The 23,186-nt window shown below is 37.7% G+C and overlaps 1 protein-coding gene across 1 annotated transcript in view; it reads left to right on the top strand.

The window, feature by feature from the left end:
* PTPRR (protein tyrosine phosphatase, receptor type R) overlaps positions 1–23,186 on the top strand; it is a 352,189-nt gene that overhangs the window by 29,665 nt on the left and 299,338 nt on the right. The window contains exon 2 of the mRNA XM_027873737.1: positions 9,225–9,532. Coding sequence (XP_027729538.1) covers positions 9,225–9,532 — 308 coding nt within the window. The remainder of the gene's footprint in view (positions 1–9,224; positions 9,533–23,186) is intronic.

Raw genomic sequence — 23,186 nt, 5'->3', positions numbered from 1 at the left:
AGGAGCTTAAAAATTATATAAAAGATGTAAAAGAAAAGTTGGGGAAAAATGAGAATGATGCAAGAGAATTATGAAAAAAGAATCAATAGCTTGGAAAAAGAAAACAACTGCTTAAAAAGTAGAATTGGCCAAATGGAAAAGAAAGTACAAAAACTAATTGAGGAAAACAACTCTTTAAAAGTTAGGATTGGGCAAATAGAAGTTAATGATTCTATGAGACATCAAGAATCAATCAAACAAATTCAAAAGAATGAAAAAATAGAAGAAAATGTGAAATACCTCATAAGAAAAATCAATTGGCCTGGAAATTAGATCCAAGATAGACGATGTCAGAATCATTGCCCTACCTGAAAGCCACAATCAAAAGGAGGACTTGGACAGCATCTTTCAAGAAATTATCAAGGAAAACTGCCCTGATGTCCTGGAACCAGAGGGCAAAATAGGCATTGAAAGAATCCACTGATCACCTCAGGAAAGAGATCCCAAAACAGGAACTCCAAGGAACATTATAGCCAAAAGTCAGAACTATCAGGTCAAGGAAAAATACTCCAGAAAGAAACAATTCAAATATCATGGAGCCACAATTCGGATTACACAGGACTTAGCAGCAGCAACATTAAAAAATCAGAAGGCAAAAGAGCTAGGACTACTACCAAGAATCAGTTATCTGGTAAAATTAAGCATAATACATCAAGTGGAGGCAGGGGATGGCCATTCAATGAGATAGAAGGATTTTAAGCTTTCATAAGGAGAAGACCAGATTTAAACCAAAAATTTGATCTCCAATATCAAGACCCAAGAGAAGCATAAACAAGTAAAAAGGGAAAGGCAAACACAAGACATTCAATAGAGTCAAACTGTTTACATCCCTTTACAGGAAGATGATACTTGTAATTTTTAAAAATTGTATCACTAACAGTACAGCTAGAAGGAGTATACAAAGACAAAAGGTATAAGGTGAATTTGAAGGAATGAAATAAAAATAATTAAGGGATGAGAAAGAGGAGTACATTGGGTGCAGAAGGAAGGGAGAGGTAGAATAGGGTAAGTTATTTCACATGAAGAGGAGTGAAAGACCTATCACAGTGGAGGGGAAGATGGGAGGGTGGGTGATGGGCATCACTTGCATCATACACTCATCAGTATTGGCCCAAAGAGGGAATGATATACACAATCAATTGAATATAGAAATCTAATCTTACCTGACAGGGAAGTAGGAGGGGAGGAGATTAAGTAAAGGGTCAGGGATGGGACTAATAGAAAGAGGGCAGATTGGGGGAAGTGTTAGAAGCAAAACACTGGTGAGGAGGTAAAAGGTGAAAGGATGGGACAAACAGGAGGAAAAATTGGATGGAGGGAAATACACAGTAATCATAACTGTGAATGTGAACAGTATTAACTCTCCCATAAAACAGAAGTGGATAGCACAGTAGATAAAAAAATCAGAATCCTACAATATGTTGTTTACAAGAAACACATTTGAAGCAGAGATGCACACACAGAGTAAAGGTAAGGGGCTGAGGCAGAATTTATTATGTTTCAGATGAAGTAAAAAAAAAAGTAGGGCTAGCAATCCTGATCTCAGACAAAGTAAAAGCAAAAATAGATATAATTTAAAGAGATAAGGAAGGAAAATACATCTAGCTAAAAGGCACCATAAACAATGAAGCAATATCAATACTAAATATATATGCACCAAGTGGTATAGCACCCATATTCTTAAAGGAGAAGTTAAGTGAGTTACAGGAAGAAATAGACAGCAAAACTACACTAGTGAGGGATCTCAGCTGCCCTTTCTCAGAACTTGATAAATTCAACCAAAAAATAAATGAGAAAGAAATAAAGGAGGTAAGTAGAATATTAGAAAAGTTAGATATGATAAACCTTTGAAGAAAACTGAATGGGAATACAAAGGAATATACCCTTTTCTCAGTAGCACATGGTACCTCCACAAAAGTTGACCATGTAGTAGGGCATAAAATCTCAAAATCAAATGTCAAAAGGGAGAAATATTAACTGTACTCTTTTCAGATCATAATGCAATAAAAATTACATTCAACAAAGGGTAGTGGAAAGATAGATTTAAAATTAATTGGAAACTAAATCTAATCCTAAAGAATAAGTGGGTCAAAGAACAAATCAAAGAAGTGATCAATAATTTCATTAAAGAGAATGACAACAATGAGACAACATGCCAAAATTTATGGGAAGTGGCCAAAGCAGTACTTAAGGGAAATTTTATTTCTTTAAATTTTTACATCAACAAAATAGGAAAAGAACAGATCAATGAATTGTGCATAAATCAAAAAAACAAAACTAGAAAAATAATAAATTAAAAATCCTCAATTGAGCACCAAATTGGAAATCCTGAAAATTAAAGGTGAGATTAATAAGATGAAAGTTAAAAAAAAAACAAACTCTTGAGCCAATAAATAAATCTAGGAGTTGTTTTATGAAAAAAGCCAATAAGATAGATAAACCATTGGTTAATTTGATTAAAAAAGAAAGAAGAAAACCAAACATCCAGTATCAAAAATTAAAAGAGTGAAATCACTACCAATGAAGAAAAAATTAAAACAATCATTAGGAAATATTTTGCTTAATTATATGTGAATAAATCTGACAGTTTGAGTGAAATAAGTGAATATTTATGAATATATAAATTACCCAGATTAACAAATCAGGAAATAGAATGCCTAAATAACCCCATCTTAGAAAAAAGAAATTGAACAAGTCATTAATGAACTTGCTAAGAAAAAATCCCCAGGGCCAGATGGGTTTACAAGACAATTTTACCAAATATTCAAAAAACAATTAATTCCAATACTATATAAACTATTTGGAAAAATAGGTGAAGAAGGAGTCCTACCAAACTCCAAATATGGTGCTGATACCTAAGCCAGGAAGAGGTAAAACAGAGAAAGAAAATCATTCACTAATATCCCTGGTGAATGTTGATGCAAAATTTTTGAAGAAAATACTAGCAAGGTGATTACAGCAATATATCACAAAGATTATACCCTATGACCAAGTGGGATTTATACCAGGAATGCAAGGTTGGTTCGATATTAGGAAAACTATCAACAATGAAACAACAAAAATCATGTGATTATCTCAATAGATGCTGAACAAGCTTTGGGAAAAATATAGCACCCATTTCTATTTTAAAAAATACTGGAAAACAGGAATAAGTGAAGCTTTCCTTAAAATGATAAGCAGTATCTCTCTAAAACCATCAACAAGCATTATCTGTGATGGGGAAAAACTAGAAGCCTTCCTAATAAGATCAGAGGAGAAGCAAGTATGCCCATTATTACCACTATTATTTAATTTGGCACTAGAAATGTTAGCTATAGCAATAAGAGAAGAAAAAGAAATAGAAGGAATTAGAATAGGCAATGAGGAAACACAACTATCACTTTGCAGATGATATAATGGTATACTTAGAAAACCCCTTCTTGAAATATTGAATAACTTTAGTAAAGTTTCAAGATATAAGATATACCCACATAAATCATTAGCATTTCTTTCTGTGTCCAACAAAGCCCAGCAGCAAGAGACAGAAAGAGAAATTCCATTTAAAATAACTGTAAACAATATAAAATACTTTGGTGTCAACCTTCCAAGACAAATCCCAGAACCATATGAGCACAATTACAAAAAAGTCATATCTCAACAATTGGAAAAATATCAATTACTCATGGGTAGGCCGAGCCAATATAATAAAAATAACAATTTTCCCTAAACAAACTACTAAAAATTATTTGATAGAGCTAAAAAAAAAACCAAAATTCATCTGGAAGTTCAAAAGGTTGCAAATATCAAGGGAATTAATTAAAGAAAACTACAAAGGAAGGTGACCTAGAAATACCAGATCTCAAACTATATCATAAAGCAGTAATCATCATAACTATCTGATACTGGCTAAGAAATAGAGTAGTGGATCAGTAGAATAGAGTAGGTACAGTAGTCAATGGCCATAGTAACCCAGTGTTTGATAAACCTGAAGACTCCACATTTTTGGTAAGAACTCACTATTTCACAAAAACTGTTGGGAAAACTAGAAAACAATAAGATACAAAGTAGGTATAGACCAACATCTCATATTGTATATTAAGATAAGGTCAAAATAGGTGCATGATTTAGACATAAAGGGTTACACCACAAGCAAATTTTAAAAGCAAGGAATAGTCCACCTGTTAGGTCTATGGGGAATGGTAGAATTCATGATGAAACAAGATAGAGAACATAATGAAATGTAAAATAGATAATTTTGATTATATTAAAACTAAAAGCTTTTTGTACAAATAAAACCAATGCAACCAAGATTAGAAGGAAAGAAGAAAGCTGGGGAAAAATCTTTACAGCAAGTGTGTAAGTGTCTATATATTTCTTAAATATATAGAGAACTGAGTCAAATTTATAATACAAGCCATTCCCCAATTGACAAATGGTAAAAGAATATGAACAGGCAGTTTTCAGATGAAGAAACAAGAGCTATCTGCAGGCATGGAAAGAAGTGCTCTAAATCACTTTTGATTAGAGATATGCAAATTAAGACAGCTCTGAGGTACCACCTCACACCTGTCAGATTGGCTAATATGAAAGAAAAGGAAAATGATAAATGCTGAGTAAGATGTGGGAAAATTGGGACATTAATGCATTGTTGGTGGAGTTGTGAACTGATCCAACCATTCTGGAGAGCAATTTGGAACTATGCTCAAAGGGCAACCAAACTGTGCATACCCTTTGATCCAGAAATACCACTACTATGTCTGTATCCCGAAAGATATCATAAAAAGAGAAAAGGACCTACATGTGCAAAAATATTTATAGCAGCCCTTTTTGTGGTGGCAAACTATTGCAAATCATGGGGAAGCTTTTTGTTAATGGCTGAACCAGCTGTGGTATATGAATGTAATGGAATACTATTGTGCAATAAGAAGTGATGAATCGGCAGATTTCAGAAAAACCTGGAGAGACTTGTGCAAACTGATGCAAAGTGAAAAGAGCAGAACCAGGAAAACATTGCACACAGTATCAGCAACATTGTTGTGATGATCAACTGTAAATGACTCAGCTCTTCTCAGCAACACAATGATCCAAGACAAGTACAAAGGACCAATGAAGGAAAATGCTATCCACACCCAGAAAGAGACCTGATGGACTTTGAATGCAAATTGAAGCATAGATTTTCACTTACTTCCTTCTTTTCCATTTTTTTATCTTTTTGATTTGTTTTTTTTTCCTTCACAACTGTGACTAATGTGGAAATATGTTGTACATGATAGCATATGTATAACCTATATCAAATTGCCTACCATTTTTAGAAGAAGGGAGGGGAGGGAGGGAGAAAATTTTGGAACTCAAAATCTTGTAAAAATGACTGCTAAAAATTGCCTTGACATGTAATTGGGAAAAATGAAATATGATTTAAAATAAAATAATGTTGATATCATGGCTAACATCACTTTCATTTCCTAATATATCCCTCTCCCCTCTCCTTTTCTCTCTTGTCTTCCCTCCCCAGAGAGCTGTGACATATAACAAAGAATAAAAAAAGAGGAGGCAATGCTCACCAACATATCCATAAATAACATTCACAACCCTCCACCATATATATAGTACTCCACCTCTGCAAATATGGATAGGAAATTTTGTGGATTTTTTAATGCCAACTTCTAGTGTGCAATTCTTTTGTTTTCAATTTTTTTTTAAAAAAAATTATGAACTTAATAAACACCAACAAACATGAGCATTTGAATCTGCAAAATATCAAAAAAGAGGATTACATATGAAACTCTAAATTTCTGTTAAGTATGTTTTAAAAATTAAAAAAAAAGATTTAGCACAATAATACCAAGTCTTCTTTACTCTTCTGTCCCTTTTTGAACTTTCTTCTTTTCTTTTTTGTGTATTTATAAAATGGGTCATTGATATTTTTTCTTTCTTTTTTCCCCTCTTCCTCTTCTTCCTCCTCTTTTTCCTCTCCCTCCTCCTCCTCCTCCTCCTTCTTTTCCTCCTTCTCCATGTGAACATTGGTCGAAGAAATTGTAAATGTTTGGCCTAGAGGAGAGATTTGGGAAAAGGGATTAGATCCAATAATTTTCAAATACTTGAAGAATTGTCATGTAAAGGATAGATTCTATTTATTCCCACTTGCCTGCTGACAGCAAAATGTGTGGGAATTGCAGAGAGGCCAACTTCAGTTTAATATAAAGACAAATTTACTAATAATTAGAGTTGTCTGGAAGTGGAATGGGCTTACTTGATAAATAATGAGCTCTCCTGGAGGAAAGTCACTAAGGTTATTCAAGTTGAGGCTTCAAGCAGAATCTTTAAAGTAACTATTTAAAGAGAATTATTTGACAAGTTTTAAAGAAAGAAAGTGGTTTCAGCACTGTTCATTCAGCACACCATATATTAAAGTCGTAATATGTTTTTCTAGATGTTGAAGGAGATGCAAAGATACATGACAGTCTCTGATCTCAATTCAGTTCAATTCAGCAAACATTTATTGGGTCCCTACTGCGTGCTAGACAAGTGCTAGATGCTGAGGATATAAAAAGACAAAACAAAATAATCCCTGCCCTTAAAAACTGTCCATTGGATCACGGGGAAATATATATACAAATAAGAAAATACAAATATATAAATAAATGAAAGTCAATCAAAATAATTTGGGAAGGAACACTGATAACTGGGTGAAAACAGGAAAGATCTCTTGAAGGAGATGGTAGTTGAGCTGGTGGTTGGTTTTCCTTTGTTCTCCAAGAGGACCAAAATGACATGACTATGTTGGGGTCAAGGTACAGTGTTTCTAACTGTGACTGATTAGATCAATACAACCTTGGAAGGCCCTACCACATGTCAGGCACAAATAATCCATATGAACACTTGAAGTGGAGATATCTTTAAATTTGCACGTCTCAGATTACTTTTGAGCTACTGCAATTCTATTTTGCTCATAAAGCACAGTGCTTTTTTTGATGCATGCATTCCAGGCTTGGCAGTCCTGTGACAGTGTCTCCCATGTCTCAAATCAATTTCAAAGCTCTTCAGAGAGACCTTGAGAGTATCCTTGCATCACTCCTTCTGACCTCCATATGAGCACTCACCTTGTGTGAGTTCTCTGTAATAGTCTTTTAGGCAAACATACTTTTGGCATTAAAAAAAAAAAACATGGCTAGCCCATCAGAATTGCACTGTCTGCAGTAGAGTTTGAATGCTTGGCAGTTTAGTTTGAGAAAGGACCTCAGTGTCTGGAACTTTATCCTGCCAAGATAATTCAAATGGAAGAGATTGATTTTCTTGGCATGGCAGTAATGGATTGTCTAGGTGTCATAGGAGTTGGGGTTAGGGGTTCCAAAAGGCAGATGTGAGAAAAGAGAACACTTTAAGTTGTGGGATGATCTATACAATGGCATGGAGATGAGAGATCAAATGTCATGGATGGGAAACAGTAATTTGGACAGTATGGCCTGAACAAAGATATGATTGGGAATAATGTAAAATCAGTGCCAAACTGCGAAGCACTTTAAATGCTCATATTTTAAGAAGGAAACTTAAAACTTTAAATAAATTTGCATTTTATTCTAGGGGCAGTTATGACCTACCAAAGTTTCCTGGGCAGGGAAGTGACATGGCTAGATATGTGCTTCAGGAAAATCGATTTAGCAGTTGTGTCAAGATTAATTAGAGAGGAAGAAGGAAGACCAATTGGGAGCTATTGCAATAATCTTTCTGAGAAGCGATGTTGCCCTGAATTGGAGTGGTGGCTATGTGAATAGAGGGAAAGAGACAAATGTGAGATATTTGTGGAGAGCTCCTCCTAGATCCTGGAGGGTGGCCATGAATGCCACCTCATCATTTCCCACCTAGGCGTGTATATCTAGGGGGTATTGATTGGTACCTTCTGATTGGAGAGGGTGGGGATGGACATTGGAGAGCTTCTCCCAGATCCTCCACCCGGGGCAGCCACCTCATTATTCCCCACCTGGGTGCAATTCACTGGTCTTTGAGTTCAGCATGCCTCCATGTCACAGGGTGCTCTCCCTCTCTGTTTTTGCTTCATTTTAGGAGTTGTCTTATCCCATTAGATTGTGCGTTCCTTGAGGGCAAGGCCCTGCTTTTGCCTCCCTTTGTGTGCCCAGCACTTAGCATAGTTTCAGTAGAAATTCATGGAGATACAAGTTGGATTATCATGTATGAGAAACTGTAAGAAGTCCAGTTTTACTGTCCTATAGGAGCCATTAAGGGGAATAATAAGAAATAAGCCTAAAAAGTAGGTTGGGGTCAGTTTGTTAAGGGTTTTGAATGCCAGAGAAGTTTATATTTGATTCTAGAGGTAATGAGATAATATTAGAGGAAATGAGATCATATTTGTAATATGATATAATGTATTAAGGGAGAGCTAGTACCTCTGGTATGAGGGTTTGCTGAGTCCTTTATAGGGCTGCTCATTTACCTTTGGTATCCAACCAGTCACCCAACTCTCACCTGTAGCTCCAAGAAGCTGTAGCATACACAGCAGCCACACCCCAATAAAATCCATCTTGGTAGACAGGTTAAATCAGGTTGAGGGTAACCAACAGGTCTCAAAGCCATCAGTATGTTAGAGGGATGTCTACCCCAAGCATGTGAAGACTTCTCCTGGTGGAATGGGCAGATGAGAATAATTTATTCCAACATCCATGAAGGAGGCTAAGGTAGATGCTGTGAAGCACTTAGAGTCTGGTCAGACATTGAAGATGCCAAGGTCATCCACTGCATCCCAGGACATTGCCAGTCATTCTGACTTTTGTCCAGCCATTGAACTTTGATGACTCTGGAAGAGAGAGTGAGGCTGACAACTTTGGACAACTCTGCCTCACTTAAATCCAATCCATGCAAAAGTCAAGACATCACTCCATGATGTCATTGGTCCACTTTGAAAACTAAGGACAAACAACTTTGCACAGTTTCTGACACAAATCGTGTACTTAATAAATATTGTAGAGATAGAATTAACATGACTCGTCAACTGATTTTGGACATAGAAAGTTAACCAATCAAGACTGTGTTGCTAAGAAGGCTATGTACTTACATTATGTAAAACCAGAATTTTTTTTTTTTTTTTAGAAATCATGAGACTTCTTGGTAGGATGCAAATGTTTTATCTGATAGGTCTGTCCATCTATGTCAATAAGATTTCTGACTCCTATCTCTTTCCTTTTTCCTTATAGGATGCTTTTCAGGAGATAGTGACCACCTCTTGGCAATTCATCAGAGGAAGACTGGGAAGCCTGTATTTATCTACCACCACGTGCAAACTATTGAGAAGAGCTTGGACACAAGCCATGAAAAAACATATAAACAACCCAGCTTCCATTCCTCTTCTCATATGCAAACAAGCAAACGACACCCTGGCATAATTGTTAAGTCCACATTTCCTAGACCTGCTTATGACCCATCTCTCAACTTGTTAGCAATGACTGGTCAAGATCTGGAAGTGGAAAACCTTCCAATCCCTGAAGCAAAAGTTATTATTGTGGTGAGTGGTATTTTTAGTTATCCCTGCTATTTTTGTTTTCTTTGTGGGTGGGGGAGGATGAGGAGATGAATAACATGAAAGAAGGATTGGTTCATTCACATCATGATTCACAAAGTAACTTAGCTGGGTTGTTTTACGAAGTGACTATATTCATAATGCATAGTGGCTTAGGCTGAGTGATTGTTAGCAAGTACAACTAAGCAGACTGGTCTTGCTCTTAGTTTCAAAAACTCAGCATTCTCACTAGGTTTTGATAATCCTTTAACCCGTATTTTGGTCCTGACTTTCCTCTGTTCTATCCAATAGAACATGGATTTTTAACCTTTTTTATGCCATAGACTACCAGAAGTTTGGTGAGGCCCATGGACCCCTTCTCAGAATGATAGTGTTTTCAATCAAAGGAAATACTAAATTTCAAAGATTAGTAGAAATAAAGATGTTCTAAATTCACAGACCTCAAACTCCAAAAAATTCTGCCTGTAGAGCCCATGGGAATTCATTGATTCCAGACTTTAAAACCTCTGCTATAGAGGGGTTGAAGCTGCAAAGTAGAATAGATACTGAAACCCTTAATGGTGCATCTCAAGAAGTTTCATTACTAACTCACTCCAAGAGAGCTGAAAGAAGTATGTCTCACAGGGCTGCACAATGCACTTCGTTGAACAGATGTCTAGCAAGAATTTAAATAATCCTATAGTCTCTGCCACCTCAACATAGCTCTTCTATATTCTCTTCCTCAAAATTATTTTCTTCCTCCTACACAACCTCTAGCCACAATAGTGGTCTTTTTCCGAATAAGTGAACATCCCATAATTTCTTTGGGGGAAATAGAGAAACTTGGAAAGCTGAGTGACTCTGAATATTGCCTTGGCAGTAGGAATGTTTATTCAGACATTTGGTGGTCTGTGGTGGGGGATACCCTAATCAACTTCTGTGGTCATTTTGTGGTTGACATCATTCTTTTCGTAACCTCCTGATTGTCACTGGCTATTACCAAAAGGGCAGATACATTGGTCCAATGCCTCAAAGGAAGTCTTTCTCAATAAAGGTGAAAATTGAGATGAATTCTGGGGTAGTGGATAAAAAGTTAGCTTCAGAGGCAAGAAGACTCAGGTTGGAATCTTGTCTGTAATGCAGCCTGACTGTGTGACCTTGGGCAAGTCACTTTACCTTGTTATACTTCAGATAACCCTCTAAGACTCTAAGTAATAATTACTAAATCTAAATCATTACTGATCTGCATCAACAGACTTTCATTGGAAGTTTCTTGAACTATATGTCTGTACAAAATTCTTTAAATTCTAAAACCATTCTTGGATTCAGAGTATGCCATGATGGGTTGCCTATCACTGTTACATCCAGAGAAGTTCTGAATGATTACAGCCTTTATTCTTTATGTTGTCTTTCTATTCTCTTGTTGCTCTTAGTGTTAGAATTCAAGATTTCAGCATCATGGGCTCCTCCCCCACTGACACAAAATGTAGCCCCTTCATACCTTAGAGGGTGGTCTTTGAGTTGATAGACAAGCCTCTCTGACTTTGCTAAGCTGCTCCTCTGACAACAGATACACAATATGTTTCTGAACCTATACTCCAATCGTTCCATTTTAGAAGAACTTGTCAACCTTTTTTTTTTAAATTTCTGTTAGCAGAGCCTTCAATGATCCATGCTTGACAGAAAGTGTGCATCTAAAGGCCGACATTTGTCAAGTTGCCTTATTTCCTCCCCAAATAATTCTTCTTGACTTAAAAAACTATAAGTAGGAGGTTCTACTTAGCATTTTGTGACTAATGAAGGTCTGGTTTAGGACTGTCACACTTTGTGTGTAACTGATAATCATGACTGAGGAAAGTGAATTGACCGAAGAGGCCGACATGCCAAAGAAAGAGCATGTTGAGCCATTATTGTCCTTGAAAACCCATTTATACGGTGGTTGTGTGATGACAAAGTTAAAATTAAGCTCCTAATCAACTACATAGAATTAAATCTTTTTTGGTGGATAGGTGGTGCAGTAGATAGAGTGCCATGCCTGGCGTTGGGAAGACCTGAGTTCAAATCTAGCCTCAGGCACTTACTAGCTGTGTGACCCTGGGCAAGTCATTTAATTTCTGTTTGCCTTAACCCACTGGAGAAGGAAATGGCAAACCACTACATTATCATTGCCAAGAAAACTCTATGGATATTATGGTCCACCGGGGTCACAAAGAATCAGATACAACTGAACAATAACAACAAATCACAAAAGCAAATTGCCCTTAGGTTCAGTGCTTCCACTGGGCAGGGAGCGTTACATAAACCTCATCCTGCCAATTCAGCTTGTCCTTCCCAGGGGGCATCATCAAGTATTATATAAAGATTCTTGCCAGTAAATAGAAAGGGTTTTCCTAGAAAGGGATTACTTGTATTATATTCCCAGAGACTCATTGTAATCGGGAGAAAAGTGAATGAGTTTCAAGGACAAAACTTAATAATTTTGAACATTTAGTTAAAAGAATACTTATTTCTTAACTGGTACTCTAAATAAAGAAACTGATATTAGACTTCTTGCACAAATACAATATGTAGGGGGAATGTGGATAGATGGTCTCAAGGTCATTGTTGTTACTGAAGACAAAAACCAGGCTTTAGTTAAACGTGGATTAACATTTGAATAGACTTTCCGGCTGGTCCCTGTGCATACTCCTCAATCAAGAAAAGCAGACCTGCAGGGAAGCAGGAGCTTCTAAAGGTTTGGAGGAAGAGGAGAGAGTAAGGAGCTGTAGGGGTAGAGACTTGTAGAAGAGGAAACACATTAAAATGTACTTCTACATTGGGACTAATCAGAGTTGTAACTAGGGTGGGGTGTCTGGAGCTTTGTCCAAAGGCAGCAAAATTTTAGAGAACTTTGATAGCACTTGCTCTCTTTTTGTGGCATAGAAACAACTGAACCTAGCAAACAGTGAATAGTAGCTAGCATTTATACACCCCATTATGTTTTTCAAATGTGTTCCCATTTGATCCTCACAACAATCAGGACAGTAGGTGCTATCACTATCGTAATTTTATAGATGAGGAAACTGAGGCTGAGAGAGGTTAAGTAACTTGCCCAGGGTCAGACAGCTAGTAAGTCTCTGAGGCCAGTTTTGAACTCAGATCTTCCTGACTCCAGAGTCATTGATAGTTGTCTTGACTTAAGTCTTTCCACCAATGACTCTGGAGGAGAAAGTGAGGCTGATGACTTTGCACTGCTCTGCCTCACTTAAACCCAATTCGCTCGCAAGTCAAGACATCACCTTGCTGATGTCATAGACAAAGGATGAACAACAATCCTGACTCCAGATTCGGCATCCCATCCCCTGCGCCACCTTGCTGGTTGGCAAAAATTATCAGTTAAAATGGGAAGCTACAGGGCAGCTAGGTGGTGCAGTGGCCCTGAAGTCAGGGGGACCTGAGTTCAAATCCAGCCTCAGACCAAACACTTGACACTTACTAGCTGTGTGACCCTCGGCAAGTCACTTAACCCCAATTGCCTAAAATAAATTAATAAATAAATAAATAAATAAATAAAATGGGAAGCTACCAGATGACATCCTTCCTTCTCCCAGTGGTTTTTCCCCAGTCATTACTGTACCTTGCTCCTTATGCCCTCCCATTCTCCCCATCCCTGTAGGCCTACTTAGCAAGAATCTTAGTGTTATGGAAGGGCATGTTTCTTTCCTCTACAATGGAAAAGGACCTGAGGATCTCTTCCCTCTCTATCCAGCTCAAATGCATTTGTTTTTAAATTTTGATTAGTTCTTATTTTATGCTTTTGATCCCAGGCAGGAAAATTATTATTTAATGGGTTTGTGACTAATTGTATGTTAAAGACTGTGTGTGATAGATGCTCTGCCTGGTTTCAACTCTAAGAGCAAGACGACCCTCCCAGGTTAAGCTCATCATCTCTAACTTCATCACCTGGCTGCTCACTCTAGCCTTGATTTGACACTACCTCCTTCAGGCTTCTGTCCCCTCTGATTGGAGGGCTCAAGGGTGGGGTACCGCACTCCTCCAAATGCTTTTTTTTTTTTTAATAGAGGGCAGAAACTGGATGTTTTGGCCTGCTCCACTCTGTGTTTTGCTGTGCCTGGTTTCAACTCTCCTGAATAAAATGTCCCTGGATCTCCAACCACTTCTTCATTTTCCTGCTCCCTTTGTGTGTTATCTCCCCCATTTGATTGTAAGCTTCTTGAGGGCAAAAACTGTCTTACTTTTTGTTAATTGTATCTCCAGTGCTTAGCGCAGTGCCTGATAAGTGCTTAATAAAGATTTATTGGATTGGATGATTTATCAATTGCTTACCAAGTGCCAGACATTGTGTTAAGCCCTGGGAATACATATATAAGCAAAAAGAAAGACAGTCTGTGTCCTGAAGGAGCTTACATTCTGATGGGTGAAGACGACGCATAAAAGGAAGCTAGAGCGGGGGATGAGGTGAGAGTGGGAGAGGAGCAGGCTGGGGGAAGGTATCTAGTCTCAATTTTAGCCTGGTGACAAATGAAGAGATTGCTGTCCTGGGTGCCCTTCTTGAATGGAGGTTCTGAGAGGGGCCAGGCAATCAGAGGGAGGTGTCACAGAGGCAGGGGGTACTTCTGGGAAATGAAGTGCAGTGTTGAAGTGATCTTCTGGGATGAAGAGGTTACTGGGGCATAGTGGAGAAGCCTGATGAGAAATGAAGAGAAAGATGGATGGATGCATGGATGGATAGTAGAAGCAACAGGGGAAATCTGAGTTCAAATCTTGCCTTAGATACTAGCTGTATGCCCTTTGCTAAGCCATTTAGCCTTAGTCTGCCTCAGTTTCTTCATCCATAAAATGGGGATAATAATAGCACTAAACTGCCAAAGTCATTGTGAGGATTAAATGAGACGGTTTGCAAAGCTTTTTGCAATCCTTAAAGCACTTATATAAGTACTATCTATTTTTATAAAACATTTATTTTGTGTCAAGCACTATACTAAGCTCTGAAGATAAAAGCAAAACAATTCCTGACCTCATCCTAATGGGGGAAGATAACTCATAAAGGTGAGTTATAAAGTAATGGATGGAGACATCCTCAGGCAAAGTGGGGAGATGACTGGAAAGTGGTGTGGAGGCATGAAAAGGTGAAAGGTGAAAGATCACCTATCAAAGCCCATTGTCCCAGAGGCAAGGTTCCACTGAGATAGATGTGAGGATGAGGCAACATGGCATATAGATATATAGCCAAGAAGTAGTCTGGAGGCCTGGTTTGGGGCAGGATAAGGCACAAAAAAAATTAAAAACCTATCAGTACCTAGCCTAGAGTTAAGACTCTTTGGGAATTAGGTAATAACACTGAAGGAATCTGTTTTGACTATCTTGCACTCAATTATCCCACTTCCTTTCAGCTTTGTCCTGAGGTTCTAGTACCAAGTCTAACCTGCAGATAGAGCAGACTCTCAGCTACTTGACATGATTTGAAGTCCCTGGAAAATCCTGCCTGTCCTCTCACTAGAATGCCACAACCAGGGAGACGGCATGATGTAGTGAACGTGGAATTCACTATGACATGGATTTGAATTCCACCCCTGAAACTTCTCACTGCATAACCATGGGATACTCATTTAACTTCTCTGAGCATTAGTCTAATCACCTGTAAGACAAGTATACTGATAACTGTAGTACCCAGCCCTTAAGGTTGCTACGAGGATCAAAGGAAGTGAAGCATCTAAAACGCTCTGCAAAGGGATAGATTTATACATCACATGAAAAACATAATGTGATGTATAAATATGTGCTAGAATGTAAGCTCCTTGAGGACAGGGACTGTCTTTCTGCTTAAATTTGGTTCCCAGCACTTAGCATGGTGCCTAATACATGGTAAGTGCTTAGTAAACGTTCGTCGACTTTTTAACTTGTAGTATGATTTCCCCTCAGCAACCAGCTCAATTTTCAACTTAGAGAGTTCATATTCTTCAGAGCTGTCTCCTACTTCACTCAATTCCCAAGACTAGATAGAGAGTATACCTTGTTTTTTGTTTTATTTTTTGTTTTTGTTTTTGAAAGGGCTTTGTAAAAGAGGTTAACTGTGTCTTTGGCCTGTCAAGGGTTGTGAAGGGTTAACAAAGTCAAGACTCATCTTTGACATTTGGTACATGACATTTACTGCTAAGATTTCATCAGTTATACTGGGGAGAAGTGAACTGGTCTGGCAACTCCTTCGCCTAATAGTTATAAATTTATAAAATAAAATAAAGAAAGGTAATTTTTTTTTGGAGAAAAGGCAGTGGCAGTTGAGGGTAAATGAGAAAAGATTTGGGGTAGAAAGTAATATTCAAGCTGAGCCTTGGAGGAAAGGACCTATGAAGCAGGTGAGGGCACAGAGCATTCTGAGTAGGGAAGACAGCCAGTGAAAAGGCTGAAAGACAGGAAATGGAATGCCATGTATGAGGAAGAACAATGTCAGTTTGGCTAGCGAGGCAGTAGACTGTGGGAAGGAGAGGAATGTACTGCATCCCTAAGATGGAAAAAGAAGACAGGAGGGAGGTTTTAAAGGACTTTAAAAGCCAAACTGGCATTAGCATTTTATTCTGGAGGAAATAGGGAGCCATTGTAGCTTATTGAGCGTGATCAGACCTGAACTTAAAGAAAATGATTTTGGCAGCTGTATGGAGTATGGATTAGGAGCAAGAAGGAACTGGAGTTGGGAAGACTAATTAGGAGACTATTTCAATAGTCCAGGTGGTGGCAGTATTAGCAAAGAGAAGGAGATGGATGGATGGATGGATGAAGCATTTATGAAGTACTTACTATGTGCAAAACACTGCTAAACACTGGGGATACAAATAGAATATTAAGACAGTCTCTGCTCTCAAGAAGTTTGCATTCTAAGAGAGGAGACAACATAGATGGAAAATTTCAGCAGAATCCCAGATAGAAAAGTCCCATGATCCGTAGGGCACAGCAGCAAAGCAGATGGTAATGCACCTTCTTTAATGTCATTTCTACTGATAAAATATCAGTTTCTAATTTTGATCCATTTGACAGTGCCAAGGACTTGGGTAGTGAGAACTTTCTTTTTTGGGTCTTCAGTAGTTATGGCTACAGCATCAGTGGGAGCAGTTGCCAGACTGGATTCTCAGAGAATTTGCTTCCCTGCATGACGGCTGAGGGCACTGGGTTGGAAGCGTTGCTATTCCGCAGGTTCCTGGGCTGTCTCCATCAGGATCTGAGGGAAGATGGTGGTCAAGGTCATGGTGGTGGCCATGGAGTGACTTGCCTGACATACTCGGCCTCCTATCTCTCCCTCAGGGTGCCCTGCTGTTTTGGCCAGGCTGGCCTGATTGCCCTTTGTGTGGCCTCTGGCCAGCAGCTGGTGAGAGTGACTGAGCCCCCTCTATAAAGGAAAAAGATGTTGACAAGGTAAAAGGGAACTCTTTGGAGATGATTTCTACAAGTATGGATCAAGCAGTAACTCTCTCGAGCTCGAGTCATAAATCACCACCACGTACTGTAGGCATCTCAAACTCAACACATCCAAAGTAAAACTCGCTCCCCTTTGCCTCAAACCTCCCCCTCTTCTGAATTTTCTCATTACTGTTAAAGTGCACCCAGTCTTCCAAAGTGAGTGCCATCTTTGACTCTTAACTCTTACTCATTCCACCTATCCAATGTGTTCCTAAATCTTATTGTTCTGACCTTTATCAAATAACTTCCACCTATCCAATATGTTCCTGAATCTTGTTGTTATGACCTTTGTCAAATCACTTGCATATGTTCTCTTCACTCAAACAGGCACAGCCCTAGCTAAGGACTTCTTCACCTCTTGCCTGGACTATTACAATTACCTTCTAACTGTTCTCCTAACGGCAAGTCTCTCCCTCATTCAATCCTTACTATACTCGGCTGCCAAGGTGATTTTTCTAAAGGGTAGGTCTGACCATGTCACCCTCCATCCCTTTATGTGAGTGCCAATGGCTCCAGGATCACGTGTAAACTTTTCTGTTTGGCATTTAAAGGTTTCATCACTTGAACCTTTCCTACCTTTCCAGCTTTCTTATTATTCCCCTTTATATGTTCTATGATTCATCTACACTAGCTTGTTTTCAGTGCCTTGAACACAATGTTCTATCTCTTATCTCTGTGTCTTTGCACTGGCTTGGAATGCTTCAGTCCCTCACTTCTGCCTTAGTTTCCCTGGCTTCCTTCAAGACTCAGTTCAAAACTCTACCCTTTTCAGGAAGCCCTTTCCAGTCCCACCAGTTGCTAGTGTCTTCCTTTCTCAGATCATCTTCCATCTACTTTGTATATCTTGTATGTAGCACTGTAGCCCTCATTAGAATATAAGCTCCTTAAGGGCAAGCTCATTTTTTGCCTTTCTTTGTATCTTACTACTTAGCACAATGCCTGGTACATAGTAAGCTTTTATAAATGTTTCTCGGCTCACTAACTGACTCATAGTTTTGTTTTGGACATACTGAGCTTGAGATATCTCCATTACATCCAATTTGAAATATCCTAGAACACCCAGTTTGAAATGTCCAATAGACAGGTGGTGATAGGGAGCTCACGAGAGAAACTGGAGCTAGATATATAGGTCTGTGAATCATCTGCATAGAGATAATAATTAAATCCATGGGAATTAATGAGGTCACAAACTGAGAGAGTATAGAAAGAGAGTAGAAGAGACTTGAAGTAAACCCACAGGTAAGGAACATAATATAGATGATGATCCAGTAAAGGAGATAATAGTCAGACTGGTGAGAAGAAAACCGGGATCACGAAAACTCAGAGAAGAGACAATAGTCAGAAAAGTGATGGTCAGTGGTGGGAATACTACAGACAGGTCAAAAGGATGTGACAATTAGATGTGACAATTAACTTGGAGAGGTTTTGGTTTGATGAGGTTAGAAGCCAGTTGAAGAAGGGTTAGATGAGGATGACAGGAGAGGAAGTAGGGGCACCATATGTAGAAAGCTTTCTCAAGGAGATTGGCTGAGAAAGGTAGGGGTGATATGGGATAATACCTCAAAGGGATGGTTCAAAAAACATTCACAAAAACAAAACTTAACTAGCAAAACAAAGAATTTATATGACATGGGTGAACGTAAAACACCAGAATGCATAGATCATGAAATGAAGACCTTAAATAACTCTATCTTTGAAAGTAAAATTGAACAAACTATTAAGGAAATACCAGGAGTAGGGGAGAAACTCTATTCCAGATGGATTTACAGGTGCTTCCTATCAAACTTTTAAAGAGCAATTAATACGGATGGTTCTCATATTATTCTCAGTTATGGAGAAGTAAAACATTCAATCATACTCTTTTTATGAGAAAAATATGTTCTTAATACCTAATCCATTGAGAATAAAACAGAAAAAGAGAATTGTAGAATGGAAACATTAATAACATTGATGCAAAAATCCTAAATAATTTCCTAGGAAATGAATTAATTGATATATTGAAAATTACTATAATCAAATTGGATTTGTACTAGGGACAAAAAGGTGGTTCAATATTAAGAAAACAATTAGCATAATTAATCATACTAAAGACAAAAGCAACCAAAACAATTTGATTGTATTAATAGATGCAGAAAAAGCCTCTGATAAAATACAACATCCATTTATGCTAAAATTGACAAAGAAAATGTAAGACTATAGGGATATAAAGGCCATTAATAATAATGGTTATATATGGTTATATGTGTAACACACACACGCATACACACACAAGCTAGAATTGTTTACAACAGAGAAATGCTAAAAGTTTTCTCAGTGAATAAACACATAATGAGGATAAGTCTTTTCCTACCATTATTTGACCTAGTTCTAATTAAGGGAGGAAGAGCAAATGTTGTTGTTGTTCAGTTATCTCAGTCATGTCTGACTCTTTATGATCCTATATGGGGTTTTCTTGGCAGAGATACTGGAGTGGTTTGCTATTTTCTTCTCCAGCTCATTTCACAGATGTAGGAACTGAGGCAATCAGGGTTAAATGACTTGCCCAGGGTCACACAACTACTAAGCATCTGAAGATAGATTTGAACTAAGGAAGGTGTGTCTTCCTGACAACAGTCCCAGCACTCTGTCCACTGCACCACCAACTGCCAGAAAGAACAATAAGGGAAGGCAATAAAAAGGGACGTAAACAAAACAAAATCAGCCCTTTTTGCAGACAATGTGATGTTTAATTAGAAAACCACAAAGAATCAGCAAGTGAGCTAATTTTGACAACTATTACTTTCAATAATGATAATAATAGCTAACATAATAAAAGCATTTACTATGTGTCAGGCACTGTGGTAAGAGCTTTACAATTATTATATCATTTGATCCTTACAATAACCCCAAGGAGTAGGTGCTATTACTATCTCATTTTATAGATGAAGAAACTGAATTTAAGTGACTTGCCCAGAGTCACAGAACTAGTAAGTATCTGAATTCAGATTTGAACTCCGGTCTTCCTGACTTCACGCCAGCACTTTGTCTACTGCACTATCTAGCTGCCTATAGATAGGAAAGTGTATATAAAGTACAAAATAGGAAAATACAAAAGGTCATCAGCATTTGGATATAGCAATAATAGAATCCAATAATTTTAATCCTATCGTCTTCCCTTCTCTCTTTCTGTCTCTATTTTAAAATCTCTCCTTGAAAAAGTTATGACATCAAAATTGAAGACAAATAATAATAATTGTAACAACTTTATATTACATTATTTATTATATTATAATATATATTCTATATTAAAACAAGTTTACAATTCATTTACATTCTTTATCTCCCTTGAGTCTCACACAACCCTTGTGAATTGAGTACTGAAAGGCATAATTATTCCCATTTTACAGAAAAGGAAACAAGCTCAGAGCAATTAAGTGATTTGTCCATGATCACTCAGCTACTAAGTCTCAGAGGCATGATTTGAACCCAGGTCTTCTGGACTCCAACTCTGTCACTCTCTACTCCACCACTGTGGCATCTAAATTTTCCCTTAAGATTACTTTCCTCCTGTAAAATATTATCCATGCATACATTCTTATTCTGGAATCTGGAAATACTGACAATCTTAATTATCCACATTTGTATCTCTCATCTCTCTACAGCTATGAAAGCAGATACGGACAGCACTGCAACATTTTTTTTTGACACTAGAGGATAAACTTGGGTTATGTCTACATGATGCTAATGCAATAGTCTTCTATTCCAAATTTAATCCATCTGTTGGTTTGCAAGCAACTAGACTAAACATCTGGATGGTTGAATTTTTGACCAAACTAACTAAATGGAACAGATGTTTTGGCATGGTGTAGACCAACCCTTAATGTCCTGGATGGTTTGCATCTCACTGTGGGGTTTATTGACCATGCAAGTGTGAAATTATTCTTGAATTGTTGTTATCTGCTAGTTTTAACAGTTACTGCACAATGATGGTAAAGATAGTTTGGTATGCCTAGTGGGACTGATTAAAAATTCTGTATGAGGCAAATTCTATCATTTACATAAATGTAGAGTGTAATATAAATGTTTTGGTTTTTTTTTTTTCAAATTAGAGTTGCTCAATGAACCTTAGATGATAGGCAAAGAAACTAACATAGTAATGAGGACAAAAAAATTAGTCTTTCAAGAAAATACGATTCTTAGCTGAGGGAGATGGAAAACTCTATGCACTTCTTTATTAGAAAGCTGAAAGAATTATCCTTTTGAAAATTCAAATCTCCCAACAATGATGTAAAAAGTTCATTTAAAGACTGTGCAGATGGAAGCAGAATCTTTTATCTACCAGCAAGCATTGACTTTGTTCTGTCGGGCCACTCTCAGAACAACTTCTGGGTTTTCATTTTTAAAGAATCCTTCAAGTGCCACGGAGGAGGCAAGGTTGGAGGGGGTTCACCATTATAAAATAATCTCTTGTCAATTCGTGGTAGTCAGGTTTCTGATATTAATTAGTAGTTTCATTTTCAAATACCCCAAATACCCCAAAATATACACAGCATGCAGTATTTCACCTTAATGGAATGGAAAATTATCAATTGTTATTTATAGTGAATCCTTAGGCCACCTAGCCCCATGCAACATATTGCGTGACTGGCATCCCATCCCCAAATAAAATAATGGGGACTAGCTATTAAATGACCATTTTAATGAGTATCATTAACTCCTAAATCTGAGTCATTCATTGAACGATTATGATAATATTATATGAGTGTAAGGAGATATATGTGTGTGTGTGTGCATATATGTTTATCATATTTGGTAAAAACCATAGTAAATACTAATATTTACAAAATGTTTTGCTAGCCTCAAAGCACTACATAAATGGAAGAAATTATTAGTAATAATAGTTACCACCATAAACAATATTAATGCAAATGTGACTACTGTTGTGGGAGAACAGAATCAATCTTCAGACACTTTGGGAAGATGAATGGGAACATGTGATAAGTGACATTTTGTTATTCTTTAGTGAGAAAGAATAGAAATGTTATGCCTATGCTATTAAATGACTGCACATTTGCTGTTCTTGACCTTGACTGTCAGATGTTTATCCTTCTACCTCCACGTCCACCTACTATGCCAGAATGTTTTTTGAAATCCTGTCCTCTTCAATATACTCTGCAATGAAAGCTTGTGATAGGATAGTAGCCATTTTCAAAGTTGTCATAGCTGAACTTGCCATTTGGATATATTATAAGCTAGGAAGCAAGGACTGTGTCAATTTCTATCATTGTATCCCTAGTACCTAGAACAGTATTTCACATATAGTAGGCACTTGACAAAAGTTTGTTAATTTACTGGAAGACAGCCTAGGTAAGAACTTTAGTATTTAATGGATTCCTGATCCTTCCAGTAAGGGACCCCTCCACCTATAGGTGTAGATTTCAACCTTTGTATGCCATCTCATCTTATCCTATTCTTTTCCATGTTTTCCCATAAATCCTTCAGAGAGGATCTGGCCAAACACAATGAAGATGGACTTTTGGCAGTAGTAAGCAGTTTGATATAATTAAACGTGCCTTGCAATTTCCCAAATGCAATTTAGTCTCATCTTCTCTTCCTCTTCCTCTTCTGCACTCAATCTATGGTCCATTTGCTGTGCCTATCCAAGGTAGACACACAGTTGGACTAACTCAATAAGTTCAGGAAGTTAAAATTTTTTAAACTGAAGCCCCAAATTGAATGAAGCATGACAGGAGAAAGCAAGAACAGTCTAGTATGCCACTGGTGTCTTTTCATAGATGTTTCCAACATTTAGGCCATTTAGGCGGAGCTAGGACAAGAAATAGATAAGATAGGCAGATACCTAGAGCACAAATGTGCAAAGGGGTAGCAGAGCCACTTTTAAATATTAAAGTAGGGATGAGAAAAGGGAGAGGGATAAAAGAAGGTGTGGTGGATAAGTAGATAAAGGACTGGAAGGTCAGGAAAACAAAAAGGCCATGCATTAAACCCCACCTCTGGTACACACACTGTGATTCTTGGGAAGTTAAGAAGGACAGGGAGAGGGAGAAGATGGAAAAAGATGAGAAGGGAGAGAAAAGAGACAGTTTAGCATGTTGAATTTAGGGCTGCTCTTAAAGTCAGGGAGAACTAAGTTTGAGTTTTGCCTCTTGTCTACCTCTAGGAAAGTGGACAAATTACTTAACCTTTCATTGCCATAGACAACTCTCTA

The sequence above is a fragment of the Vombatus ursinus genome, unplaced genomic scaffold (genome assembly GCF_900497805.2).
Source record: "Vombatus ursinus unplaced genomic scaffold, bare-nosed wombat genome assembly UNPS02003292.1, whole genome shotgun sequence".
In the NCBI taxonomy this organism is placed as follows: domain Eukaryota; kingdom Metazoa; phylum Chordata; class Mammalia; order Diprotodontia; family Vombatidae; genus Vombatus; species Vombatus ursinus.
This window is presented reverse-complemented; position numbering and strand designations above follow the sequence as displayed.